At 42.2% G+C, this 21195-nt stretch overlaps 1 protein-coding gene across 2 annotated transcripts in view; it reads right to left on the reverse strand.

Moving 5' to 3' along the window:
• TTBK1 (tau tubulin kinase 1) overlaps nt 1-20635 on the reverse strand; it is a 132104-nt gene extending 111469 nt beyond the window's left edge. The window contains exons 1-2 of one of the 2 annotated variants that reach the window (XM_060247895.1): nt 1051-1355; nt 732-893 (exon numbers count right to left, since the gene is read on the reverse strand). In XM_060247895.1, the coding sequence (XP_060103878.1) occupies nt 732-893; nt 1051-1131 (243 nt within the window). In that variant the 5' untranslated portion in view covers nt 1132-1355. Of the gene's footprint in view, nt 1-731; nt 894-1050; nt 1356-20408 lie in introns of those variants that run through there. The other variant, XM_060247902.1, reaches the window with a different exon arrangement.
• Nucleotides 20636-21195: the final 560 nt, after the last annotated feature.

Genomic DNA, 21195 nt, shown 5'->3' on the forward strand with positions numbered 1-21195 from the left:
TGTTCTTTTTGAGGAGAGACGCCAGATGCTATGCTGAAAATCTGGTGCCACTACCTAAAAAGAGCCCTGTGGCGCAGAGTGGTAAAGCTGCAGTACTGAGGTCTGAACTCTCTGCTCACGACCTGAGTTCGATCCAGGCGGAAGCTGGTTTCAGGTAGCCGGCTCAGGTTGACTCAGCCTTCCATCCTTCCGAGGTTGATAAAATGAATACCCAGCTTGCTGTGGGGGAAGTGTAGATGACTGGGGAAGGCAATGGCAAACAACTCTGTAAAAAGTCTGCAGTGAAAACGTTGCGAAAGCAATGTCACCCTAGAGTCAAAAACAACTGGCGCTTGCACAGGTGACTACCTTTACCTCTTTTTTTAACCGAAAAAACGGGAGGGGGGGTAGAGCCGCAGATATCCACATATCAATTCTCTATTGGGTCTCCATTGGCTATAACGGAGTGTCTAGCAGACACACACACACCCCGCTTTCTGATAACCCTGAAGCAGCAGAGGGCCTAGAATTGGTATACTTTACACTTGAATGAACTTTAAAATTTGTGATTTTTATATATGTTTATATATATAAAAATCCCTTATTTAGTTGCTACAAATGCCAATAACTCCATGCTCCACAAGTAACATCAGGGCAGGTCTTTAAAAATTCAGAATTCTACCAGGTAAGAAAGGAAAGTTGAAGAATATGACATCCACCAAGGCCAGGAAGAAAAAGGGAAATGTACTCACCACTTTCCAACGGTCCTTCACCACATAGTTGGCTGGCAGAATGTCGACCTGTTCCCCTCCCCCACTCATGTTTGGTTCGTCCTTTATGGCAGCTGCTAGGCACTGCATTTGCCAGCCAGAGAATATTTTAGTAGCAGCTCCCAGTTTAAATGAGCCATTTATCTAGAAAAAGAATGGGGGGGAAACACAAAAAAGGGGAGGGGGAAAACACACACACACATGAAATTAATGCAGGTCATCACAGGCAGATTGTTCTGATGAAACAAATACTGTTTAGGCCCAGAGAAAGGAAGTAGTGCTGAAAAGGTGGCAAACTCACCTTGGGGGCAGAATGCAGCCTGCAATAAGCCTTGCTGGCCCAAGCTACTGCCCTCTTTACAAAGTTGTTAGCTGTCTTCATGCACAAAACCAGCAGAAGCAACCATGCCGTGAGTCAGCAGCATACAAACATAACATTGGTGACAAGTCACTGGCTTACACCATGCAGGGTTTTTCAGTGCCGGGGGGACCTGGAAGCCAGCAACTCAAAAGACCGGCTGAAGCCAACTTCTTGGATGTTGCTTGAGTACCAGAGTGGGAACAAGAATGCTGCAAAAGCCATCACTATATCGAAAGAGTAAAAGTTCTTGCTTTCAAATAGTGATTCTTTCTTCATATAACCACCTCCAACACTCCAAGGTCTGATAGGGACTACACAGTAAGCATCCATGTGAGGTCAAAATGCTCTTTTGGGTGCCAGGATTTAAAAACAGCTTCTTCTGTGAAACAGCCAAGCAGAAAAAGGGAATATATTCCGAATGGTGTCACTAATCAGTCTACATGTCCTCTTTGAGATAAATGACTCTAACGGTAGTTATAAAAATGCTGAAAGGCAGCAAGTCTTATTTTGGCTATGTTTACTCAGAAGGAAACATTGATTTCAACAGATTGCTTCCAAGTACCTGTACTTCTGGTTACTGCCTTTCTTCCTTACACTTTTCCTCATGGTCCAAGGCAACCATCTCTTGACCCATCCTGAAGTATCAAGGCAAATCACAGAAATTGTCTTGCCAAAGAACTCCAATAACCTTCTTCTCAACTTGTTTTCAAATTATCATTTAATTTAATGTCTCTCAAAGAAGCACAATCTGTCTGTTCCTTTGTATACTCAGATAGGTCACTAAAGTATGGTTGGAAGTCTGATGAAGCAATGTTGCTGGAGCTAAATGGATCTGACTCTTAAGTCCCTGGATAAGAGACCTCCAGAATGCTCTATGTATACCAAGAGTTCCATGATGGAAAAAAAGGTGGGATATAAGTATACTATAATAATAAATAGGACTTTATTGCCATCTTGTACTAAATGGGAAGAAGGGGGGATTGGAGTGATACATTTTGCTTATCATTCTGCTGTCTTCTCTAGGGAGTATACTTTGCCTTGGAATCCCCATTAGGAAAAAGGCAACACAGACGTATTTCAAAGCATTAAAACTATGCATGACTACTGCACCTTCAAGTCTCTGAACTGATATCTATTTAATCAGGCAACAAATCTGTAAAAATGCACAGCAAAAAAAGACACCAAGATCCTGGAGGTGGCAAAAGTGGGGATTAATAACTATCACAGGAAACTGAGTACATTTGGAATTTAAGTGCAAGGCTTTTGGTAGACAGGAATAATGAGCTTTTGAGAGTCAAAGCTCTCTGTGTCGGATCTGACACAGGAAGCCTCAATTCTCAAAAGCTCCTACCCTGAAAATCTTGTTGGTCTGTAAGGTGCTACTGGACTCAACTCTAGCTGTTCTCTGCGGCAGACCAACATGCCTGCCTTCTGAAACTCTCTTTGAGGAATAACAACATTGATCCCTGCCTCTTTAATTCTTCAACAATAATTTTATCCAGTGAGGTTATTTTAACCTTTCACCTTTTGGAGCTTTTTCTATTTACTGTTTAGCTTTTAACTGTAGCGCATTCATAACTTCTGCCTCTTTAAATCCCCCAAAAAGAAATCCATAGGCAACGCTACTACATTTTTCAGTGTCCAAAATGATGTGTGACCTTTAAACAGATAACAAATCTAAAGAACTGTCGAACTCAAAAAAGATTTCAAGAGATCACATTTCCTGCAAAAAAACAGGATAGAACAGCTTAGAATTAAATGTCTGTGTTCTCTCATCTAATGCTTTTCTCTCCACTATATGACCACCAGCATTCAAGAAAGCTATTAAGTACATTGAAATGTTTACTGTCTCCTGACATCACTGGCTAGTACAGACTGGACCTCCTACCAGGAAGGGCTTTGGCAACAAAGATAATATGGAAAACACTTGGAAGACTAATAGTCAGCATTCACCTGTACTTAATCACCCAGGAATCTATGTTATTTGATGTACAAGTGCATTTTCTGTGCATGTGAAATAACCCATTCAGTTAAATGAAGGCAGTCATCGGTGCATGCATTCCTTGCATGTTCAGGCATGGTCTCTCTGTTGAAACAGGGAAGCTCGAGTGGGTAAAGAGGAAGCAGAAGGACAAAGATTTGAGTTCCAGAACTCATAAACAATTACTAAATTAAACCAACAGGCTGCAGTCCAGTGAGCACATACCATGAGCACTACTGAAACTTTCCAGTTAGATATGGACAACTTGCATTCATATCTCCTTGATTCCTAGGAACCAACAAGACCTTTTTACACACATGGTTTTAGCATATAATATTTTAAAGTTTTAATATCTATTTTTTACATTTTAATGTATAATGTGGCAGACATTGCCTACCCCCACACCACTGCAGGGTTTGTTTTTTTTTAAAAAAAAATTGAAATTGAGCATCATTATGTTTTAGCAATCTGTTTTCTGAATTCCTAGTTTTTGTTTTGTTAAAAATTAAGTCTCTAGCTCTTGTTTCAGAATCATAAGAAGAAAGGTCTATTTCCACAACAAGGAAAAAGGCTATAGACTTACTTAAAAAATAAAACTGGGGATCGAGAGACCCTGATTGTAGGGTTGCCAGGTCTCAGTGGGAGACCTTCCAGTGCCAGTTGGTCAGCAGGAGAAAAATGAAGAAAAAATAATCATTGGTGCAATAGTGATCCGTAGGGTTGCCAGTCATGGCATGGCTGACAATCAGTAGGAGATGAGGAGCTGTGCTGGTTTAGTGGTAGGTACAAATCTCTCATGGGAGAAGAAAGGTCCACAGTAGGTTGCAGTCAATGTAAGTGCTATTCTTGGGCCTTCCCTGTCTCTACCCCAGTGTCACCTCCTGCATATTTATTTTATTTATTTACTTTAAACTTGTATGCCACGCACTCCACATATGGACTCTGGGCGGCTCACAGTCATAATACAACAATAACAATACCTTATGATTATAAAATCAAAACACATATAAACAATTTTTAATTTAAAACTTTAAAATGGTGCTATCAAATTTATTACATAGGCAGTCCAGCTTCATTTTAGTTCTTAATTCTCTGTATTGGTCTATTAGATGTCTTATAGATGGATGGTAGTATTCAGCGACATACTAGTGGCAGCTCCTCACGCATAAGTTACTGTAGGCCTGCCGGAAAAGGTTGGTCTTGCAGGCCCTGCAGAATTGGAAGAGATCCCGCAGGCCTCTGGAAGTGCGTTCCATAAATTAGGGACTGCTACAGAGAAGGCCCTCGCCCATGTAGAACATAATCTGGCCTCCCTTGGTCTCGGGATGGATAACAGATGTTGACTTCCTGAACTCAGTGCTCTCTGGGGTATATATGGGAAAAGGTGGTCCCTTAGATAGATAGGGTTTTGGCCATACAGGGCTTTAAAGGGCAATACCAACACTTTTAATACAATATCACCCCATAGATTGTTGGTTAAGCTTAAGGATTTGAAGCTGTCGGACTCTATATGTGAGTTGATTTTGAACTTTTTATCAGGTCGTTCACAAAGGTTTAAAATGGACGGATATACTTCTTCCGTGAAGATCTTAAACACTGGCACTCCCCAGGGATGTGTCTTGAGTCCACTTCTTTTCACTATTTACACATCTGATTGTGTTTCTAGTAGTCTGAGCAATAAAATCATTAAGTATGCAGATGATACAACGTTAGTGGGGCTCATCTCTGAGAATGATGAGTCTGCGTATAGGAGGGAAGTTCATCAGCTGTGCCTCTGGAGTAAAGCAAATAATCTTATTTTTAATGTAAATAAGACGAAGGAAATTATAGTGGATTATAGGAAGAGTAGTCTGGACATTCAGCCGTTGTTTATTGATGGGGTTATGGTAGAACAGGTGACAGAATGGAAGTTTTTGGGAATTACTATGAAACAGGATCTAACATGGGGAGCAAATACTTTAGCTCTAGAGAAAAAGGCCCAGCAACGACTATACTATTTAAGACTCTTAAGATCACAACAACTGTCAGGGAGTCTGCTGGTTGCCTTTTATCGTAGTTCCATTGAGAGCATTTTATCTTATTGCCTCTGCGTGTGGTTTGGGAGCTGCACGGAAGCAGAGAGAAGGGTGCTCCAAAAAGTGATGGTGAGAGCACAGAAGATTTGTGGATGTTCTCTCCCCTCACTGGTGGATCTGTATGATATGGGATGTAGAAGGAAGATACAAATGATCTTAAGGGACCCTTCACATCCGGGCCACCTGCTATTTGAAATTTTACCGTCAGGTAGGCGATATACAGTGTTGAAGGCAAAGACAAATAGATTCAAGGGCAGCTTCTATCCAAGTGCCGTGGAATGGTTTGAATGGTTTGGGCAGTTTGGGGGGGGGGGTTGTTTTATACTGGCTGAATGTCCACGTGGAAAACTTATAATGGGAACTGGGTGCCAAAAGCAGTCATCAATGTGTGTGCTTTGTGAGCTGTATGAGAAAATCAACACAATCAACTTCACACTCACACAACAGATCTATGGTTTTGGCAACCAACCTACCCTACACAGCGTGTTGAGAGTACACTCAAGTCATCTGAGAACTCAACACACAAGGCCAGATTAACCAATAGACCAGGTACGCACCAGACTATGGGCCCCCACACCTTTAGGGGCTCCGGGCTGGTTTGCCTCTTTCTGCTTCTCTTCCACAGCTTTGTCAAAGGGGCTTTTGAGAAGATGCCGACAGGAGATATTAGAAAATAATTTGCGAGGGGGGCCCCAAGATTTCAACTGCCTAGGGGCCTCCATTGGGTTTAATACGGCACTGTCAACACTGAGTGAAAAAGAAAGCCCAGAAAAGGACTCTGTCAGCGGGCCCTAAGAGTGAAAAGAATCAAGCCTTGAGGAGAGAGGTGGTATTCAAACTTAAGAAATAGCAAAAGCCAGCCAGCTCCCAATAGTATCCCTATATAAAATATAAGACCCCATCTTATCATATTCTCTGAGTCTCCAGTATGACTTCTTTACTAGCCTGCCTATAATCCAATCATTTTCAGAGGCAGGAAGCCAATGCCCGTAAAAAGGCAAAGGCAATGAGTTGCCAATAGCTACTACAGCTTAGCACAGCACAGTTCCTCCTCTTTTTTTAATATTTGCAATGCAGAATCATAATAATAATACTTTTTATTTGTATCCCGCCCTCCCCGCCGGGGCAGGCTCAGGGCGGCTCACAGCATAAAAATATAATATACATCAACAATTATAATTATAAAATCATCATTAAAACAATTTACAAGTTATATTAAAATTATCATTAACATAGTTGTGCTATAACATTACGTCTTCAGTAGGGTTCAGTAGCTAAAAAACATATCCGGCAGCACTTTCTTGGCTCGGCATTAGTTGAAAGCTATTTTGAAGAGGTAGGTCTTACAGGCCCTGCGGAATTGATCTAAGCATCGTAGGGCCCGTACCTCCTCTGGGAGTTGATTCCACAGCAGTGGAGCTGCAATGGAGAAGGCCCGGTCCCGGGTGGCAAATGCAGGGTACTGCTAAAACAACTGTAGCCAACTATGTCTGTGCTCTCAACAAAGTTCATTCCCTTATTAATTTGCTGTTCCTGGTTTCTGCATTTTCCTACACTGCTATTTAAGCATGTTTTCTAAGTATCCAAATCAGCAGTGGCAAATAGTACAATTGAGGACTTACCCATTTCAAGCATCCTAGTTCTAGCCTGCTATTTAAGTTGTAAGCATACTAATTAGAATAGTTTAGGGGGGAAGAAGACAAACACTGAGAAGAGAAGCTGAATAATGATTTAGCATCTTAAGACTTTCTAGTCTCCTGCTTTCACAGCATTTTCCTGCCTGTTTTACACTGCATTTTGCACTGGCAGTGGGAGGGAGAGGGGACCAGGAGCTAGGCTTTGGCTCAATGAGATTAATCAAATCAAGGTCAAATCAAATTTGAGGTGGGGAGAAAATAGGCATGGGATTTAACCCTCCAACTCATATTTGAGTTTTACACTCAGTGTTAGGACATATTCCAAGAAAGCTTAATTGCAGTGTTAGCTTTTTAACTTTCTTGCTTCTGTGCCTGATTGAATTGAAGTGATCCTCAGAACTATTTCTTTACCTAGTATCAGCTCATACAGCCAAACAGGAACGCTTAAGTGTTAGTAATGCTATCTTGTTTTTATGTTAGACTTGGAAGAAAGCCAAGACAAATGCTACCTATCAATAGCAGTTGCCTCTTTGTGACCCAACCTGCAAATCTATACACAACAGAATTAGATTAAAAACAGGCAATTGGCTGGAACAAGCAGCAGGGAAAAAGCTCAGATAAAAGGCCTCTAGGAGAGAATTATTTTCAGTATAGTAATCAGCTGATGTCTCCCTACACAGAGGAGAGATAAACAAAGACCAGTTACAGCCCTTGATTGGTAAATAATTACTAAGGTTTTTTCAAATCACAAAGTAATATAGAACCATTTGAAGAATACTGTAGGAACATGATTATATACATGGAGCAATTAATGGGGGGCTTTTGTTTGGAAACATGCTCCATGGTAGCATTAGCAATTTTATGAAATCTCATAGAATAAAAAGTGTTATATATATGGAATCTGCAATAATCCACAGCCCTTTTATATGTTAAACCTCTCTCCACTTAGGTTTGCTGCAATAGCATTTGCTCAAACACAGCCAAAATATTAAAAAGGAACATCCACAATCTTTTCCAGAATGCCCCATCATCTCCATTCAGCACAACAAAGCTATCTTAGTCTGGCTCTCACCATCTTACTAAAGTTCCAGGAAAACACTTAAGTGTTTTATGCTCAATGCTGAAGAACTGCAATATCCCAGTTTTTTTCAGGACACATCCTCACCTCAGGAAGCCTATGAATTAGAACAAGCAATGTTTATTCATATTGTTGGAAATCACCTTCCCCTCAGATTTATCACCTTCCCCTCAGATATTACAAGAAAATGAGTTTTTAAAAAAGAACTTAAGAAATAACACAAACCTGATTCACTTAGCTGTAGAGCGCATGAGAACTCCCAATATGCTGAATGGATTTTGAGAGCACTGATTTCCCCTTACAAAGGGAAAGGGACACAGACCAAAGTTGTAAAGAGAACTGAAGCTGAGACTATAGTTTTACACATTTATCTAAAATGCACAGAAACACTTTCTATCACAGGCTAAAGGACACAGGGAAAATAACACAAAGCAAACAAAATCAGAAGCAAATAAAAAACCCCACTAAGCTTTCTAAGAAAATTTCATGCAGTGGGACAGTCTAGAACAAAAAAACCCCAGCTGATGACAACAGTGGTTGTTGTTATACTTGTGTATTGCCTCACATATCCCAGGTTTCCTCGTGACCACCTTAAGTGGTAGGCTTAAGCTGAATGCCAGAGACTAGACCAAGATCACTCAATGAACTGTAGACTAAGTTAGGATTTGAAGCTATACCTACCCTGTTCAAGCCAAACACTTTACCTAATAGCCATACAGACTCTCAGTATATATTACAGATATATTTAGAAATGGTTTAGAAATAAATTCCCAGTTTAAACAACAGTATCTGGCTCCATCTTAGCTGCCTGCTCCCACTTTTGCTACTTTTTTTAAACTTCCATTTACTTCTATTAATCTAACTACAGACCTGAACAACGTAGAAAACACCTCAAAGGAAATACAGTTAATGTGGCCCAAAAGGAGACAGCAAAAAATTTCATATTGAAATCTTTTATATATTAGTGATGACAATGCTTGCAACAGCAGAAACCCCAGAACTAATCATTTTATACTTAAAAAGCAGGAGACAGAGGACAGCAGCAAGCTACTGAACTCATTTCTATCCACAAATATATTTGGAACAACTGTTGGTGACAGCTGCTATCCCCAAGCTCTGCAAAGACCTCCTCTCCAATGGGATATTTGCTTCTCATCCGACTGACCAGGAAAGAGCTTCCCTTAGAAATGGTTTACTGACACTTCATAGGATCCAGATTCTGGGAAAACCAAATGCAAGGATAACAGACCTGGGGCATATTGTTGGTCTCTAGAAAGCTGAAAATATATGTGTCATTAAGAATTCAGGAAAACCCAGTGATAAGAAAGCCATTCCCATCAATCTTTAAGATAGATCTTTTGTCAAGCTGTCTCAACTCTCATATGGGCATGAGAGACATTACGAAAGATTGCTCTTTGTCAGCCTTTCCTGTCTCAAAACCTTACTTTCAAGAATAAATTCATCCATTCTGTAATGCAGAAATGCCTCCAGATTGCAGCCCACAGCAGAAAGGATGTTTTGAAACACACAATAAACAGAGCAAAGGTGTCTTGCAGATGTGCTTGTTTTTCTCAAAGAGCACTTGCATTTAACCAGCTATTCAAAGAAATGGTGTAGAATAATTAGATTCTCCCAAGCTTCCTTTGATTATGTTCTCTTTAGGATGCTAGGTTGCCAACTGCTCAGAATTTGAGCAATTGTTTATATTTTGATGTCTCTGCTCATATTAAGTTGAAAGCTGAACTGTCCACATTCTCAAAAGAAAAAGAATCCCAACAGGCAGCAGAAAATTTCACCTGAATGACTAACGTAAACTTAAACATGTTTCCCAGGACCTCTTATGCTAGGCAACACCTAACAGCTGTGATACCTGTAAAAAATACAGAATGACTTTTTTGGATGGGTAGAGTATGTTGCCCATAGCAGCATGGTGGTAAAAAGTGTTGTCAAGTCAGAACTGACTTCTGGCAACCCTAGGGTTTCCAAGGCAAGAGATGATCAGAGGTTATTTGCCATTGCTCACCTCCTCATCATGACCCTGATATTCCTTGGAGGTCTCCCACCCAAATACTACGCATGGCCAATACTCCTTAGCTTTTGAGATCTGGACTAGCCTGGGGATCCATGTCAGAGTGCCCTTAACGGTAGAATGATAATTAGGGAACTGTATTTATTGCTCCAGAAGCTGAGACTTCTGGAAACACAGATGTCCCTTTATTTATGCATATGTATTTAAAACATTTCCATACCACTTTCCATCCAAATAGGATCTCAAAGCAGGAGACTTTAGAAACTTCTTATTCTGCCCTATTGGCACAACAAATGGCTGGACTGTCTATAATTAGTCAGATGAAAGGTGGCATCCTACTTGGAGCTTTGTGCAGGAAAAGATATAACTGAGGAAATCAAAGAATAAGATGCAATGATCTATTCAGAGTTGCTGATTGGTACCCCTGCACCTTAGCTCCTTACAGCTAGACATTACTATGATCACACACCACAGATGTGCTCCCTGAAACTAAATATACCACAATTAAAAGTGCTGAATCATCCAGGGGTGACAGGAAAGTGGAAGCTGAAGCAGATTAACACTTTGAGCCTATTACATGGGGTTGCCAACTTCTAAGTATTCTCATCAGTAGGTGCAGCCAGTAAGTGGGTTCACTGACAGGGCAAAGTCTCATGAGCTTTGGCACTGGTGGAGGAGAAATCTGACAAATCAGGGTCAGAGATCAGGGATCAACAGGAAAAAAAAAGTTAACCCCTCTGGATCAAAATATTAAATTTAACAAAATACCTGATACTGAACCAGAGGCAAAAAAGATAAAATAACTGGCAGTTAGCCTCTCCGCGTATATTTTTCTATTAGCCCACACTTATTGATGAGGACACAGCAGAATGCTCATCTGAATCACAACACTTCAGAAACATTGTTGATGGCAGCACTTAAATCAGGATCTAGGTACACGACAGAAAAGTCAAACTATCAGTCTATCATGTGTCCCTCTTTCTGTAGGCATTCCTACAATGCCTCAATTTTTTCTCAGTAGTAACTGGACCAATCTCCCCCACATCTGAGGGCCATGACACTACACATCATCACACCAAACCCCAGATAAGGAGATGTTTCCTACAGAACGTTTATAAACGGAACAGCATTGGAGTCTGGCTCACAAACCAGTTGCAGTACAATATAAAGAGAATCTTTCAAACATGAATTTATATATGTATATTAGCCAGTTTGATACATTTAAATCAGCTTATTTATATTGCCTGGACTGCAACAGCAGATTAAGTAACAGTTTAAATAGTAATATGACAGTTAAATTAAAAAACTGCGTTTTGTTTGGATTAGTGTCATTAGCAGCAATGAGAATTTCTGGAACAAGGAAAACAATTTCAGGAGACAGGTCTCAAATTACATAAAGAAAATTACTATGCATCTTATATTCTAATAGCCAAATGTGTCCCAAATCTGTGGATGTGGATATCTAAAATATGTGGATTGGGGCCACACTTGGACTCCCCAAGTTTGTAGAAAAATCTGAAAAGTTAAAAAAAATAACTGGAGGGTTTTAATCTCCCTCTCCAAAACAAAAATGTCTGCACATGCAAAGACTACATTCCTACCTTCTTCTCTGTTGGATGGCGAAGGCATCATCCATGGTAGAGGGAGTGAACAAGCCTTGGCAGGCCTGGTGGTGGAGGCAGCCAGGAGCCATGTTGGGCTCACCAGCAATAAGGGCATTATCTGCAGTGGGGGACAGCCCCAGCAGTAGAGGTCAGGATCCACATGGGGCTCACTAGAGTTGGGGGGAGGAACTTGCTGGTGATGGAAGCAATGGTGGGAGAAACCTTAAGGGGCACAGGGCAGTGGAGCTGCTTGGGATTTGCCAACATCTGGGGAGAGACAAGCCATGGTGAGCCCAGTGACAGAGGTAGCCTGGAGTTGCATGGGGCTCACTGGCAGTGCCATGTGGAAGGCAGTAAAAAGCATCAGCAGGCTTGGCAGCAGAGGACAGAAGCTGCACCAGGCTCAGTGGTAGCAAAGAGGGAGAAATAAAGGTAGGGGGGGGAGGTATCCCTCCACAAGTATTGCAGGTCTCCACTTGTTACATGAAATTACTTTTGATTCTATACATACAAGAGAAATCATTTCCATCTGATCTTCATTTCCATCTGATCTTGTTCTTTCATAATGATTCTAAAAATATTTTAAGGGGGTGAATATATTAGGAAATGGAAAGGAAGGTCAGTAGCCATTATCAGTTGAACCTCCAACATCAGTTTTCAGTAGCCCTTCAACCAACAGAGCTGGCAAATGTAGGGTTGCCAAGTCCAATTCAATAAATATCTGAGGACTTTGGGGTGGAGCCAGGAGATGTTGGGGGTGGAGCCAGGAGCAAGGGTGTGACAAGCATAATTTAACTCCAAAAGGAGTTCTGGCCATCACTTTTAAAGGGACTGCATACTTTATAAATGCTTTCCCTCCATGGAAAATAATGACAGGGGCACTTTCTTCTGGGGTTCATAGAACTGAACTCCCTGGTCCAACGTGGAGGGTATTTTGGAGAGAAGCACTGGATGCTATGCTGAAAAGTTAGTGCCTCTATCTCAAAAAACAGGCCCCCCCCAGAGCCCCGTGAATCAACTCTCCATTATACCCTATGGGTCTCCACAGGGAATGATGGAGTGCCCAGCAGATATCCCTCCCCCCGCTTTCTGATGACCCTGAAGCGGGGGGAGAGCCTCCAAACCAGAGGATCCCCTGCCCCCACCTGGGGATTTGCAACCCAGGCAAATGGCTGCAATTGGACTAGCCTTCTTATATGATTTGCTCCAGATTCTTGCCTAAATTAACTACAGACCACATTCTGCCTTACTTTCTATGTTCCTTCTGCTTCATATTCCATCCGTATCCTGCTGTAATGCTCAAACTATCTACATTCCCTGCTTCTTGTTCAAGGCTTGTTTCCCTCTGATCTCAGTCCCTCCCCTGCTGCTCCATGTGTTGCTAGCTTCTTGGATTTGTTCCCACTTCCTGAACCTAACCCTGGCTCTTCCTGTGTTACAGCTTGACTTATGGTTCTGACATCCCTGGTATTCAAAATTATGATTAATGGTTATAAAGACAAAATAATTTAAAAATAAAACTATATCAGTGTTCATTCTCAAGCTACTGAACTTTTAAAACACTGTTTCAAATTTCTGTCTTTCTAACAAAATATTTCAGTTTGCATGTTTACATGCCTGTGCAAAACAATGTGTGATGTGGATGGGAATTTCTGATTTAAAAGCTGCAGTGGGGTGGAGCCCACCATACTCTTATTGCCCAACCCATCTTAAGTATTCTCTTCATAATCAAAATTGTGGTAACTGACTGAGTTTTGTAAAACTCCATCATGATAAAAAAGAGAAATTTTGTAAACTAGAAAAATGCCTTCTGAGACTAACCTCATTAAAAGGGATCTGTACAGTTCTTTCAGTGTTCAAAGCACTTCATATACATTATTACGGCATTTTAAATATACTCTCCAGCTGTTAACAGTAGCTAATTCAATTCCCATGGTGCTAGTCTAAAAGCTCAACTCTTAGCTTCAGAGACAGACTACAGAAGATCTGTGAAAGGCCTTTCCCAGGAGTTTTTATTGGTAAATAGCATGCATGTATCCCCAAACTTGGTTGGGGCTTTGGGAAATTATTGTTTAAAGTTACAATTAACAGCCACAATTAACTCTCCTCCCCTTGCTGTTGTCCTCACTTCAAATAGCCCTTACAAGTTGCTGTTTGCCCCAAAGGGGTACACACACAGGTTGCATGCAAGGGGCTGCTCTGTTGCCAGTTAAGATAATGAATCCCAGTATCCCCTGCCATGTACACACAGGTCAGCTGGCCCCCACAGCTGCTATTTATTGATGATTCCAGACATTCATATGAGTGTCTTCCAAACTAATTGGCTCAAAGGTTCTTTCAAATTCCTAGAGGCCCAGACTGCATTCAGCTGATCCTCTCTTCTAGCTTTCGGGGCGATGGTAATGGACATGCTTTGCACTTAGAAGATCCTAGGTTCAGTCCCTTCCAGGTGCCATTAAAAGGATCTCAGGAAGACCAACAGTGCAATCCTAAAAACACTTTTCTGGGAGTAAGCTCCTTTTGATAGACTTCAGTAGGACTCTGGGAGAAGTTTACTTTGCTTGATGGGAACGATTTGATTGTATGGGCCCATGTTTTAAAACTGATATTTCAAATTCACCCGATTCATAATGTTATGAACATAAGAACATAAGAGAAGCCATGTTGGATCAGGCCAACGGCCCATCAAGTCCAACACTCTGTGTCACACAGTGGCAAAAAATTTTATATATACACACACACTGTGGCTAATAGCCACTGATGGACCTGTGCTCCATATATTTATCTAAACCCCTCTTGAAGGTGGATATACTTGTGGCCGCCACCACCTCCTGTGGCAGTGAATTCCACATGTTAATCACCCTTTGGGTGAAGAAGTACTTCCTTTTATCCGTTTTAACCTGTCTGCTCAGCAATTTCATCGAATGCCCACGAGTTCTTGTATTGTGAGAAAGGGAGAAAAGTACTTCTTTCTCTACTTTCTCCATCCCATGCATTATCTTGTAAACCTCTATCATGTCACCCCGCAGTCGACATTTCTCCAAGCTAGAGTCCCAAGCGTTTCAACCTTTCTTCATAGGGAAAGTGCTCAGCCCTTTAATCATTCTAGTTGCCCTTTTCTGGACTTTCTCCAATGCTATAATATCCTTTTTGAGGTGCGGCGACCAGAACTGCACACAGTACTCCAAATGAGACCGCACCATCGATTTATACAGGGGCATTATGATACTGGCTGATTTGTTTTCAATTCCCCTCCTAATAATTCCCAGCATGGCATTGGCCTTTTTTATTGCAAACGCACACTGTCTTGACATTTTCAGTGAGTTATCTACCACGACCCCAAGATCTCTCTCTTGGTCAGTCTCTGCCAGTTCACACCCCATCAACTTGTATTTGTAGCTGGGATTCTTGGCCCCAATGTGCATTACTTTGCACTTGGCCACAATGAACCGCATCTGCCACGTTGACACCCACTCACCCAGCCTCAACAGATCCTTTGGAGTTCCTCACAATCCTCTCTGGTTCTCACCACCCTGAACAATTTAGTGTCATCCGCAAACTTGGCCACTTCACTGCTCACTCCCAACTCTAAATCATTTATGAACAAGTTAAAAAGCATGGGACCCAGTACCGAACCCTGCGGCACCCCACTGCTTACCGTTCTCCACTGCGAAGACTGCCCATTTATACTCACTCTCTGCTTCCTGTTACTCAGCCAGTTTTTGATCCACAAGAGGACCTGTCCTTTTACTCCATGACTCTCAAGCTTTCTAAGGAGCCTTTGATGAGGAACTTTATCAAAAGCTTTCTGGAAGTCAAGGTAAACAACATCTATCGGGTCTCCTTTGTCCACATGTTTGTTCACCCCCTCAAAGAAATGTAACAGGTTAGTGAGGCAAGATCTTCCCTTGCAGAACCATGCTGAGTCTTCCTCAATAACCCGCGTTCATCAATGTGCCTACTCATTCTGTCCTTGATAATGGTTTCTACCAACTTTCCCGGTATTGAAGTCAGACTGACTGGTCTGTAATTTCCCGGATCTCCTCTGGAACCTTTTTAAAAGATGGGGGTGAAATTTGCTACCTTCCAGTCCTCAGGAACGGAGGCAGATTTCAATGAAAGCTTACAGATTTTTGTTAGAAGATCCACAAGTTCAACTTTGAGTTCTTTCAGAACTCTCGGATGTATGCCATCTGGACCCGGTGACTTATTAGTTTTTAATTTGTCTATCAGTTGTAGGACCTCCTCTTTCGTCACCTCAATCTGACTCAGGTCTTTCAACACCCCTTCCAAAATTAGTGGTTCTGGGGCGGGCAAAAAGTTCTCGTCTTCCACAGTGAAGACGGAGGCAAAAAATTCATTTAGCTTCTCAGCCATTTCCCTATCCTCCTTCAGTAATCCTTTTACCCCATGGTCATCCAAGGGCCCCACTGCCTCCCTGGCTGGTTTCCTACTTCTAATATATTTGAAGAAATTTTTATTGTTGGTCTTTATGTTTTTTGCAATATGCTCTTCATAGTCCCTTTATGCCTGCCTGGCACACCTCAGGTATCCAACTGTTTGAACCTTCCTTCCCAAGAAAGGATGGCTCACTGGAAAAGAATCCACTTTCTATACAAAAGGTCCCACGGTTTAATCACTGGCACTGCCAATTTTATAAAGCTCATTAGGTAAAGTGAAAGCTCTTGGTTCCTGGAGAGTCACTGCCAGTCACAGTGCATAATACTGACTGATATACCAACATTTGACCCAGTAATAGGTAATTTCATGTGCGTAATCAAAATGTCACACCTATATGATATTTTCTGTTGCCTTTGTTGTTCCTTTTCCAGATTTACATTCCTTTTCAGATGGGATAGAGTATACTCAGAATTCTAAATGTGATTGTTCCACAGATTTATGTAACAGCAGCACACCACTTGATAATTCCACCTTGACTGTACTGGTCTCTGCAAATTCCTCCTGGACAATTTCTCAGTGTAAATAAAATATGAAAGTCATTCTTCTCATGGTGGTGACAAGATCTGCTTGTTTTTACTAAAAAAACTCATCTGCAAGTATTCAGAAACAAAATGAGCAAATAATATCAAATGTCCAAAGTGATCAAATACACCAAATGTTAAGGTATTTTATGGGATGCTCAGGAGTTACACTGGAATGTCCCAGCATCCCCAGTGTCAGCAGCTAAAAGCAAATTGAAAGAAAAGAAACTATGGTTACCATTCAGTTTAATCCTGAAGTTATACCCTCCTAAGCACACTGACTTCAGGGGACTTAGAAGGCTATAACTCTGCTTAGCATGTAGCTGTAAATTGTCAAAGCTCCCTGAATCATCCAACTCTTGACAAACTGGACTACTGGTCCAACACAGCAATGTTCTTACAGTCTCTAGGCCACCAGGATTTTTTAAAATATCAAAGTTTAGTATGATGTAATGGCTGGAATTAGCAGTGGGAAAACAGATGCATGAAATCCAAAACTCAGGAAGTGACACTATTTGATTCAGTGCTGATATAATCTCATTTGGAATACCATACTCATTTTGGGCATCACATTTCAAGGATGTGACAATTACACAGCACTCAAAACAGGGCTACAAGGATAATAATTCTAGAAAGTCAGCTATATAATCAAGTGAATAACCTGCTTGTAAAGAACTGTGTGTGAAGGAGGTGACAATAAGGGTTTAAAGTGCAAAACAGACCAATGTAATAGTTTTTAAAAGATAAAATTTACAAGAACAGACTAATTTGTTGTGGCTTTTCAAGGTTTTCAAGAAAAGGTTAGCTCAAGTTCTGTTTTCTTAATAAATATTGCAAGTTTAAATTATGTTTTATTGTCACTGTTGCAGAATATGCTCCTCCTCACACTAACCTCTCAATGCCCATCATTTTCTGCCAAACTACCTATGGTTTGGTCACTTGAGATAACTGCATGAGTGCCACATGCACCTAACAGAAGTGATATGGGTGGAAAACCTGGGCAGTGTTGTTTAAAAGCGGGGGTATACTATTGTGTACCTGATCAAATCCTTGAGACTAATCTTGAGATGAAGAAGGAAATAAGGGAGCTAACTAAAGCAAATAATGTTATGAAACTGGAAGATATAAACTACCCTCACATTGACTGGGTAAACATGTGTTTGAGTCATGCTGTAGAAATTGATGATTCCTAGACATCACAAATCATTGTGCACTGGAACAGTTGGTCATTAAGCCAATGAGAGGGGAAGTGATCTTAGATTTGGTTCTGAACAGGGCTCAAGACCTGGTAAGTAATGTAGAAGCTGTTACACCAACTGGGAACAGTAACCACAATGCTATTAAATTCAGCATTTGTGTCAATGGAAAGTTATCCCAAAAGTCCAAAACCATTAACATGTTATTTCAAAGAAGGACCTTTACATAACGGAGACTAGTTAAAAAGAAGCTAAAAGAGAAACACAAATCCCTACAGAGTGCTTGGAAACTATTTAAATCCACACTAATTCTGACACAGAATTATTCAGGATGGTGAAAACCTAGAATGACTTTGTAGAGCTCCAGTAGGATCTCCACAAATTGAGTAAGTAGGCAACAAGATGGCAGGTGAAGTTCAATGTTGGTAAGTATAAGATGATGCACAATGGAACAAAAAAAAAAAAACCCGACTTCCAAGTACAGGCTAAGGGGATCTGCACTTGCTGAGACTGAAAGGGGAAAAGATCTTGGGGTTATAGCAGATAGCTCAAAGAAAGTGTCGACCCAGTGTGCTGCAGGAGTATAAAAGGAAAACTCTATGTTGGGGATTATTAGGAAAGAAACTGAAAATAAAATGGTGGATATTATAATGCTCCTATATAGATCTCTACACTTCTGTTCACTGTATCCCAAAAAGGACGTCACAGAGGTGGAAAAAGAAGAGGACTCTCAAGATGAACAGGGGGCTAGAGCACTTTCCCTATGAGAAAAGGCTGAAGAATATAAGACTTTTAATTTTACAAAAGAGATTACTAAGAGGAAACACAATAGAGATTTATAAAATTTTGCACAAGGTGGAGAGAGCTGACAACAGAGCTATTTCTCCCTCTCCCAAAATACAGTAATGCTGATGGGCACTAGATTCAGGACAAACAAAAGGAAATAGTTCTTTACAGTGAGTGTTTGAAATATGGAATTTACTTAAAACAGCTTTAAACGGATTAGAAAGATTCATGGAGTAGCTATCAGGTTCAGAGGCAGTAAACCTCTGAGTACCAGTGCCAGAAGGCAACATCAGTGGGAGGTCTAGGCCTCTATGGCCTGTTGTCAGACCTCCAGAGGAATTGGTTAGCCACTGTGTGACACAGGATGCTGGACTAGATGGACCTCTGGTTGATCCAGCAGGGCTCTTACGTGTTCTTATGTAACATACAGCAAGAAGCTGTAGTCTAAATTCAAGCTCTCCCCCCCCCCTTTCACTGTTCCATCACAGTCTCTAGGTTCCCTGTCATGCTCTCCCTTATTCTTGAAATTATCTACCCATCTCTCCCCCTTCCTTGCCCATTTATTTAGCAATGTCCTGAACCATCTTTACCTACTGCTCCACTGCCATTTGACACTCCCATCCCCATTTCCCAATGTCTACCTAAAATAACATTGTGAAGAGGGGTCACAGAAGATTTGCATTCTGCCTTATGCTGTAAATGTTTAATTCCATTAGAGATCACCAATGTTCCCTCTAAGCTGTGGAGTCTTGTGAGCAAAAATTCTACTTTGTGAGCTACTGGAATTAAAGTTGTGAGCTACTACATAAATTAGTTTGCTTAAGGGCCATTTTTCCTGAGCTGAAACAAAAATGTGTGAGCCAGAGTCTAAAAAACTGTGCGTTAGCTCACACTAACTCAGCTTAGAGGGAACATTGGAGACCACTGATATAATGAACCCAGTGTACATAACTCAGTGAATTTTTAAAAATCTGGTCAAATGAACAAGCCTTGGCAGTTTATTTTATTTTCGTGCCAAACAGGTGCACAAATGCCTCCTTTTTCAATTTTTTGGACCTTCTACAATAACATCCAAGTGGGACCTCACACAGAAGAGGTGAGCAGCCATAGGATGGTCAAACCAGTTTGCTTCCCTTCAGATATCTACACAAATGCACCCCACCACCCAAAAGAGAGAAAAGCAAAGGCACTTGACTGTAGACATAATACTTGAAACTTGTCCCAAAGCAAATAAGTTATTCCGCCTCTCTTCTATAACAACTTCAAAAGAAGCCCACCCATGAGTACGTATGCACCTCTTCCCTGGGTCTGCTTCGAAAGAAAACACTCTCTAGGTCGAATCCAATCACACCATTCCATACCTCATAGCTGGCCTTGTTCTCTCCTCCCCTCTATAACTCTTTGTGCCTATCACACACACACACACTCAACCCCAACTACACTATTCATCCCTTCTAAGGGCACCCACCATCCCGACTTTACAATCCTTCAAAGGGATACACGCCCACCGCCAAAACCTCCCCCTGCCCTCGCCAGCAGGTAAGGCCCACCCGACAGGCCCCACCCACCACTCCTCCCTCTCCCTGCACTGCAGCTTCCTTAAACTCTCCTCCAGCTTCGCCGACTTGGTTTCACCCCACCCACAGACTGCTCGTACTAGCGACTGGTCAAACGTCCCGTCAATCCCGCCCCGGGGCATCCTGGGAGCATAAATCCCTACGCAGAGCTTCGTTGCCCCCCCCACCCCACCTTCGAAAGTGGGGGAAAGAACTACAACTCCCACAATGCTCTGCCAGGTCCCACTTTAGCAGAGGGGTCCAGGGCCCTTCTCGCAGCCCCCCGCCCGCTCCCCGAGTGACTGGGTGGTCGCGCCCCCTCCCCGCTTCGATCTTTCCCAATCCCGGGGCCCGCCCCTCCCGCTCGCGCTCACCTGGTCCCTGCCGCAGCCGTTGGTGAGGGCGGCGCATCCCCTCCCCGCTGCTCTGTCAGTGCGGCACCGGCGCGTGGCTCCCTTCCCTGCCCGGGATAGTCTGGCGTTCTGCCTGTGGCTGCTCCTGCGGGGGCCGCCCGGGGAGCATCCTCCCCCCCTCCCGCACCGGCCTCGGGATAGATCCGCGGCGGCAGGAGGGAGAAGAGGAGGCGGTGGCGGCACTGGGGAGCGGGATTCGCCCACAATGCACCGCGCGCAGCAGCATCAGCAGCAGCCTGACATCAGCTCCAGCCTCCGCAGCGCCGCCCCGCCCTGCCCTGCCGGCTTGCACCGGGACTTCAGGTACTTGACTGGCAGACTGCCGGCTCCACCACGCTGCAACAGTCTCGTCGCCAAGTTCAGGCGCGCGCGCTGCAAACTCTTGTTTCTTTATTGTACCATCCGACATTGCTCTTCGCACATTGCATGTCTTTTCAGGTCTCTGCATTGCTATAAGTCTTATTAGAGGGATACCTGCTATTCTGACATCTCGCAATACTTTAATGACCTGCTCAGCCTCCCATAGTTATTGTAATGGATTGACATTCCTTTCCACATCCTATTAGTATCTCTGTCAGATCAGACTTTTATAATCTTAGATCACTCATTAAATTTAATAGAAAAATGTGCACGCATAAGATAATTGGGGCAGGATTATTACCGTCCTCTACATCCTTTTTTTTACTTAGGAGGAGGATAACAGAGCATACATACACACTGATTGTATGGCCTGTCTGAAATGGGGATA

The sequence above is a fragment of the Heteronotia binoei genome, chromosome 1 (assembly GCF_032191835.1).
Source record: "Heteronotia binoei isolate CCM8104 ecotype False Entrance Well chromosome 1, APGP_CSIRO_Hbin_v1, whole genome shotgun sequence".
In the NCBI taxonomy this organism is placed as follows: domain Eukaryota; kingdom Metazoa; phylum Chordata; class Lepidosauria; order Squamata; family Gekkonidae; genus Heteronotia; species Heteronotia binoei.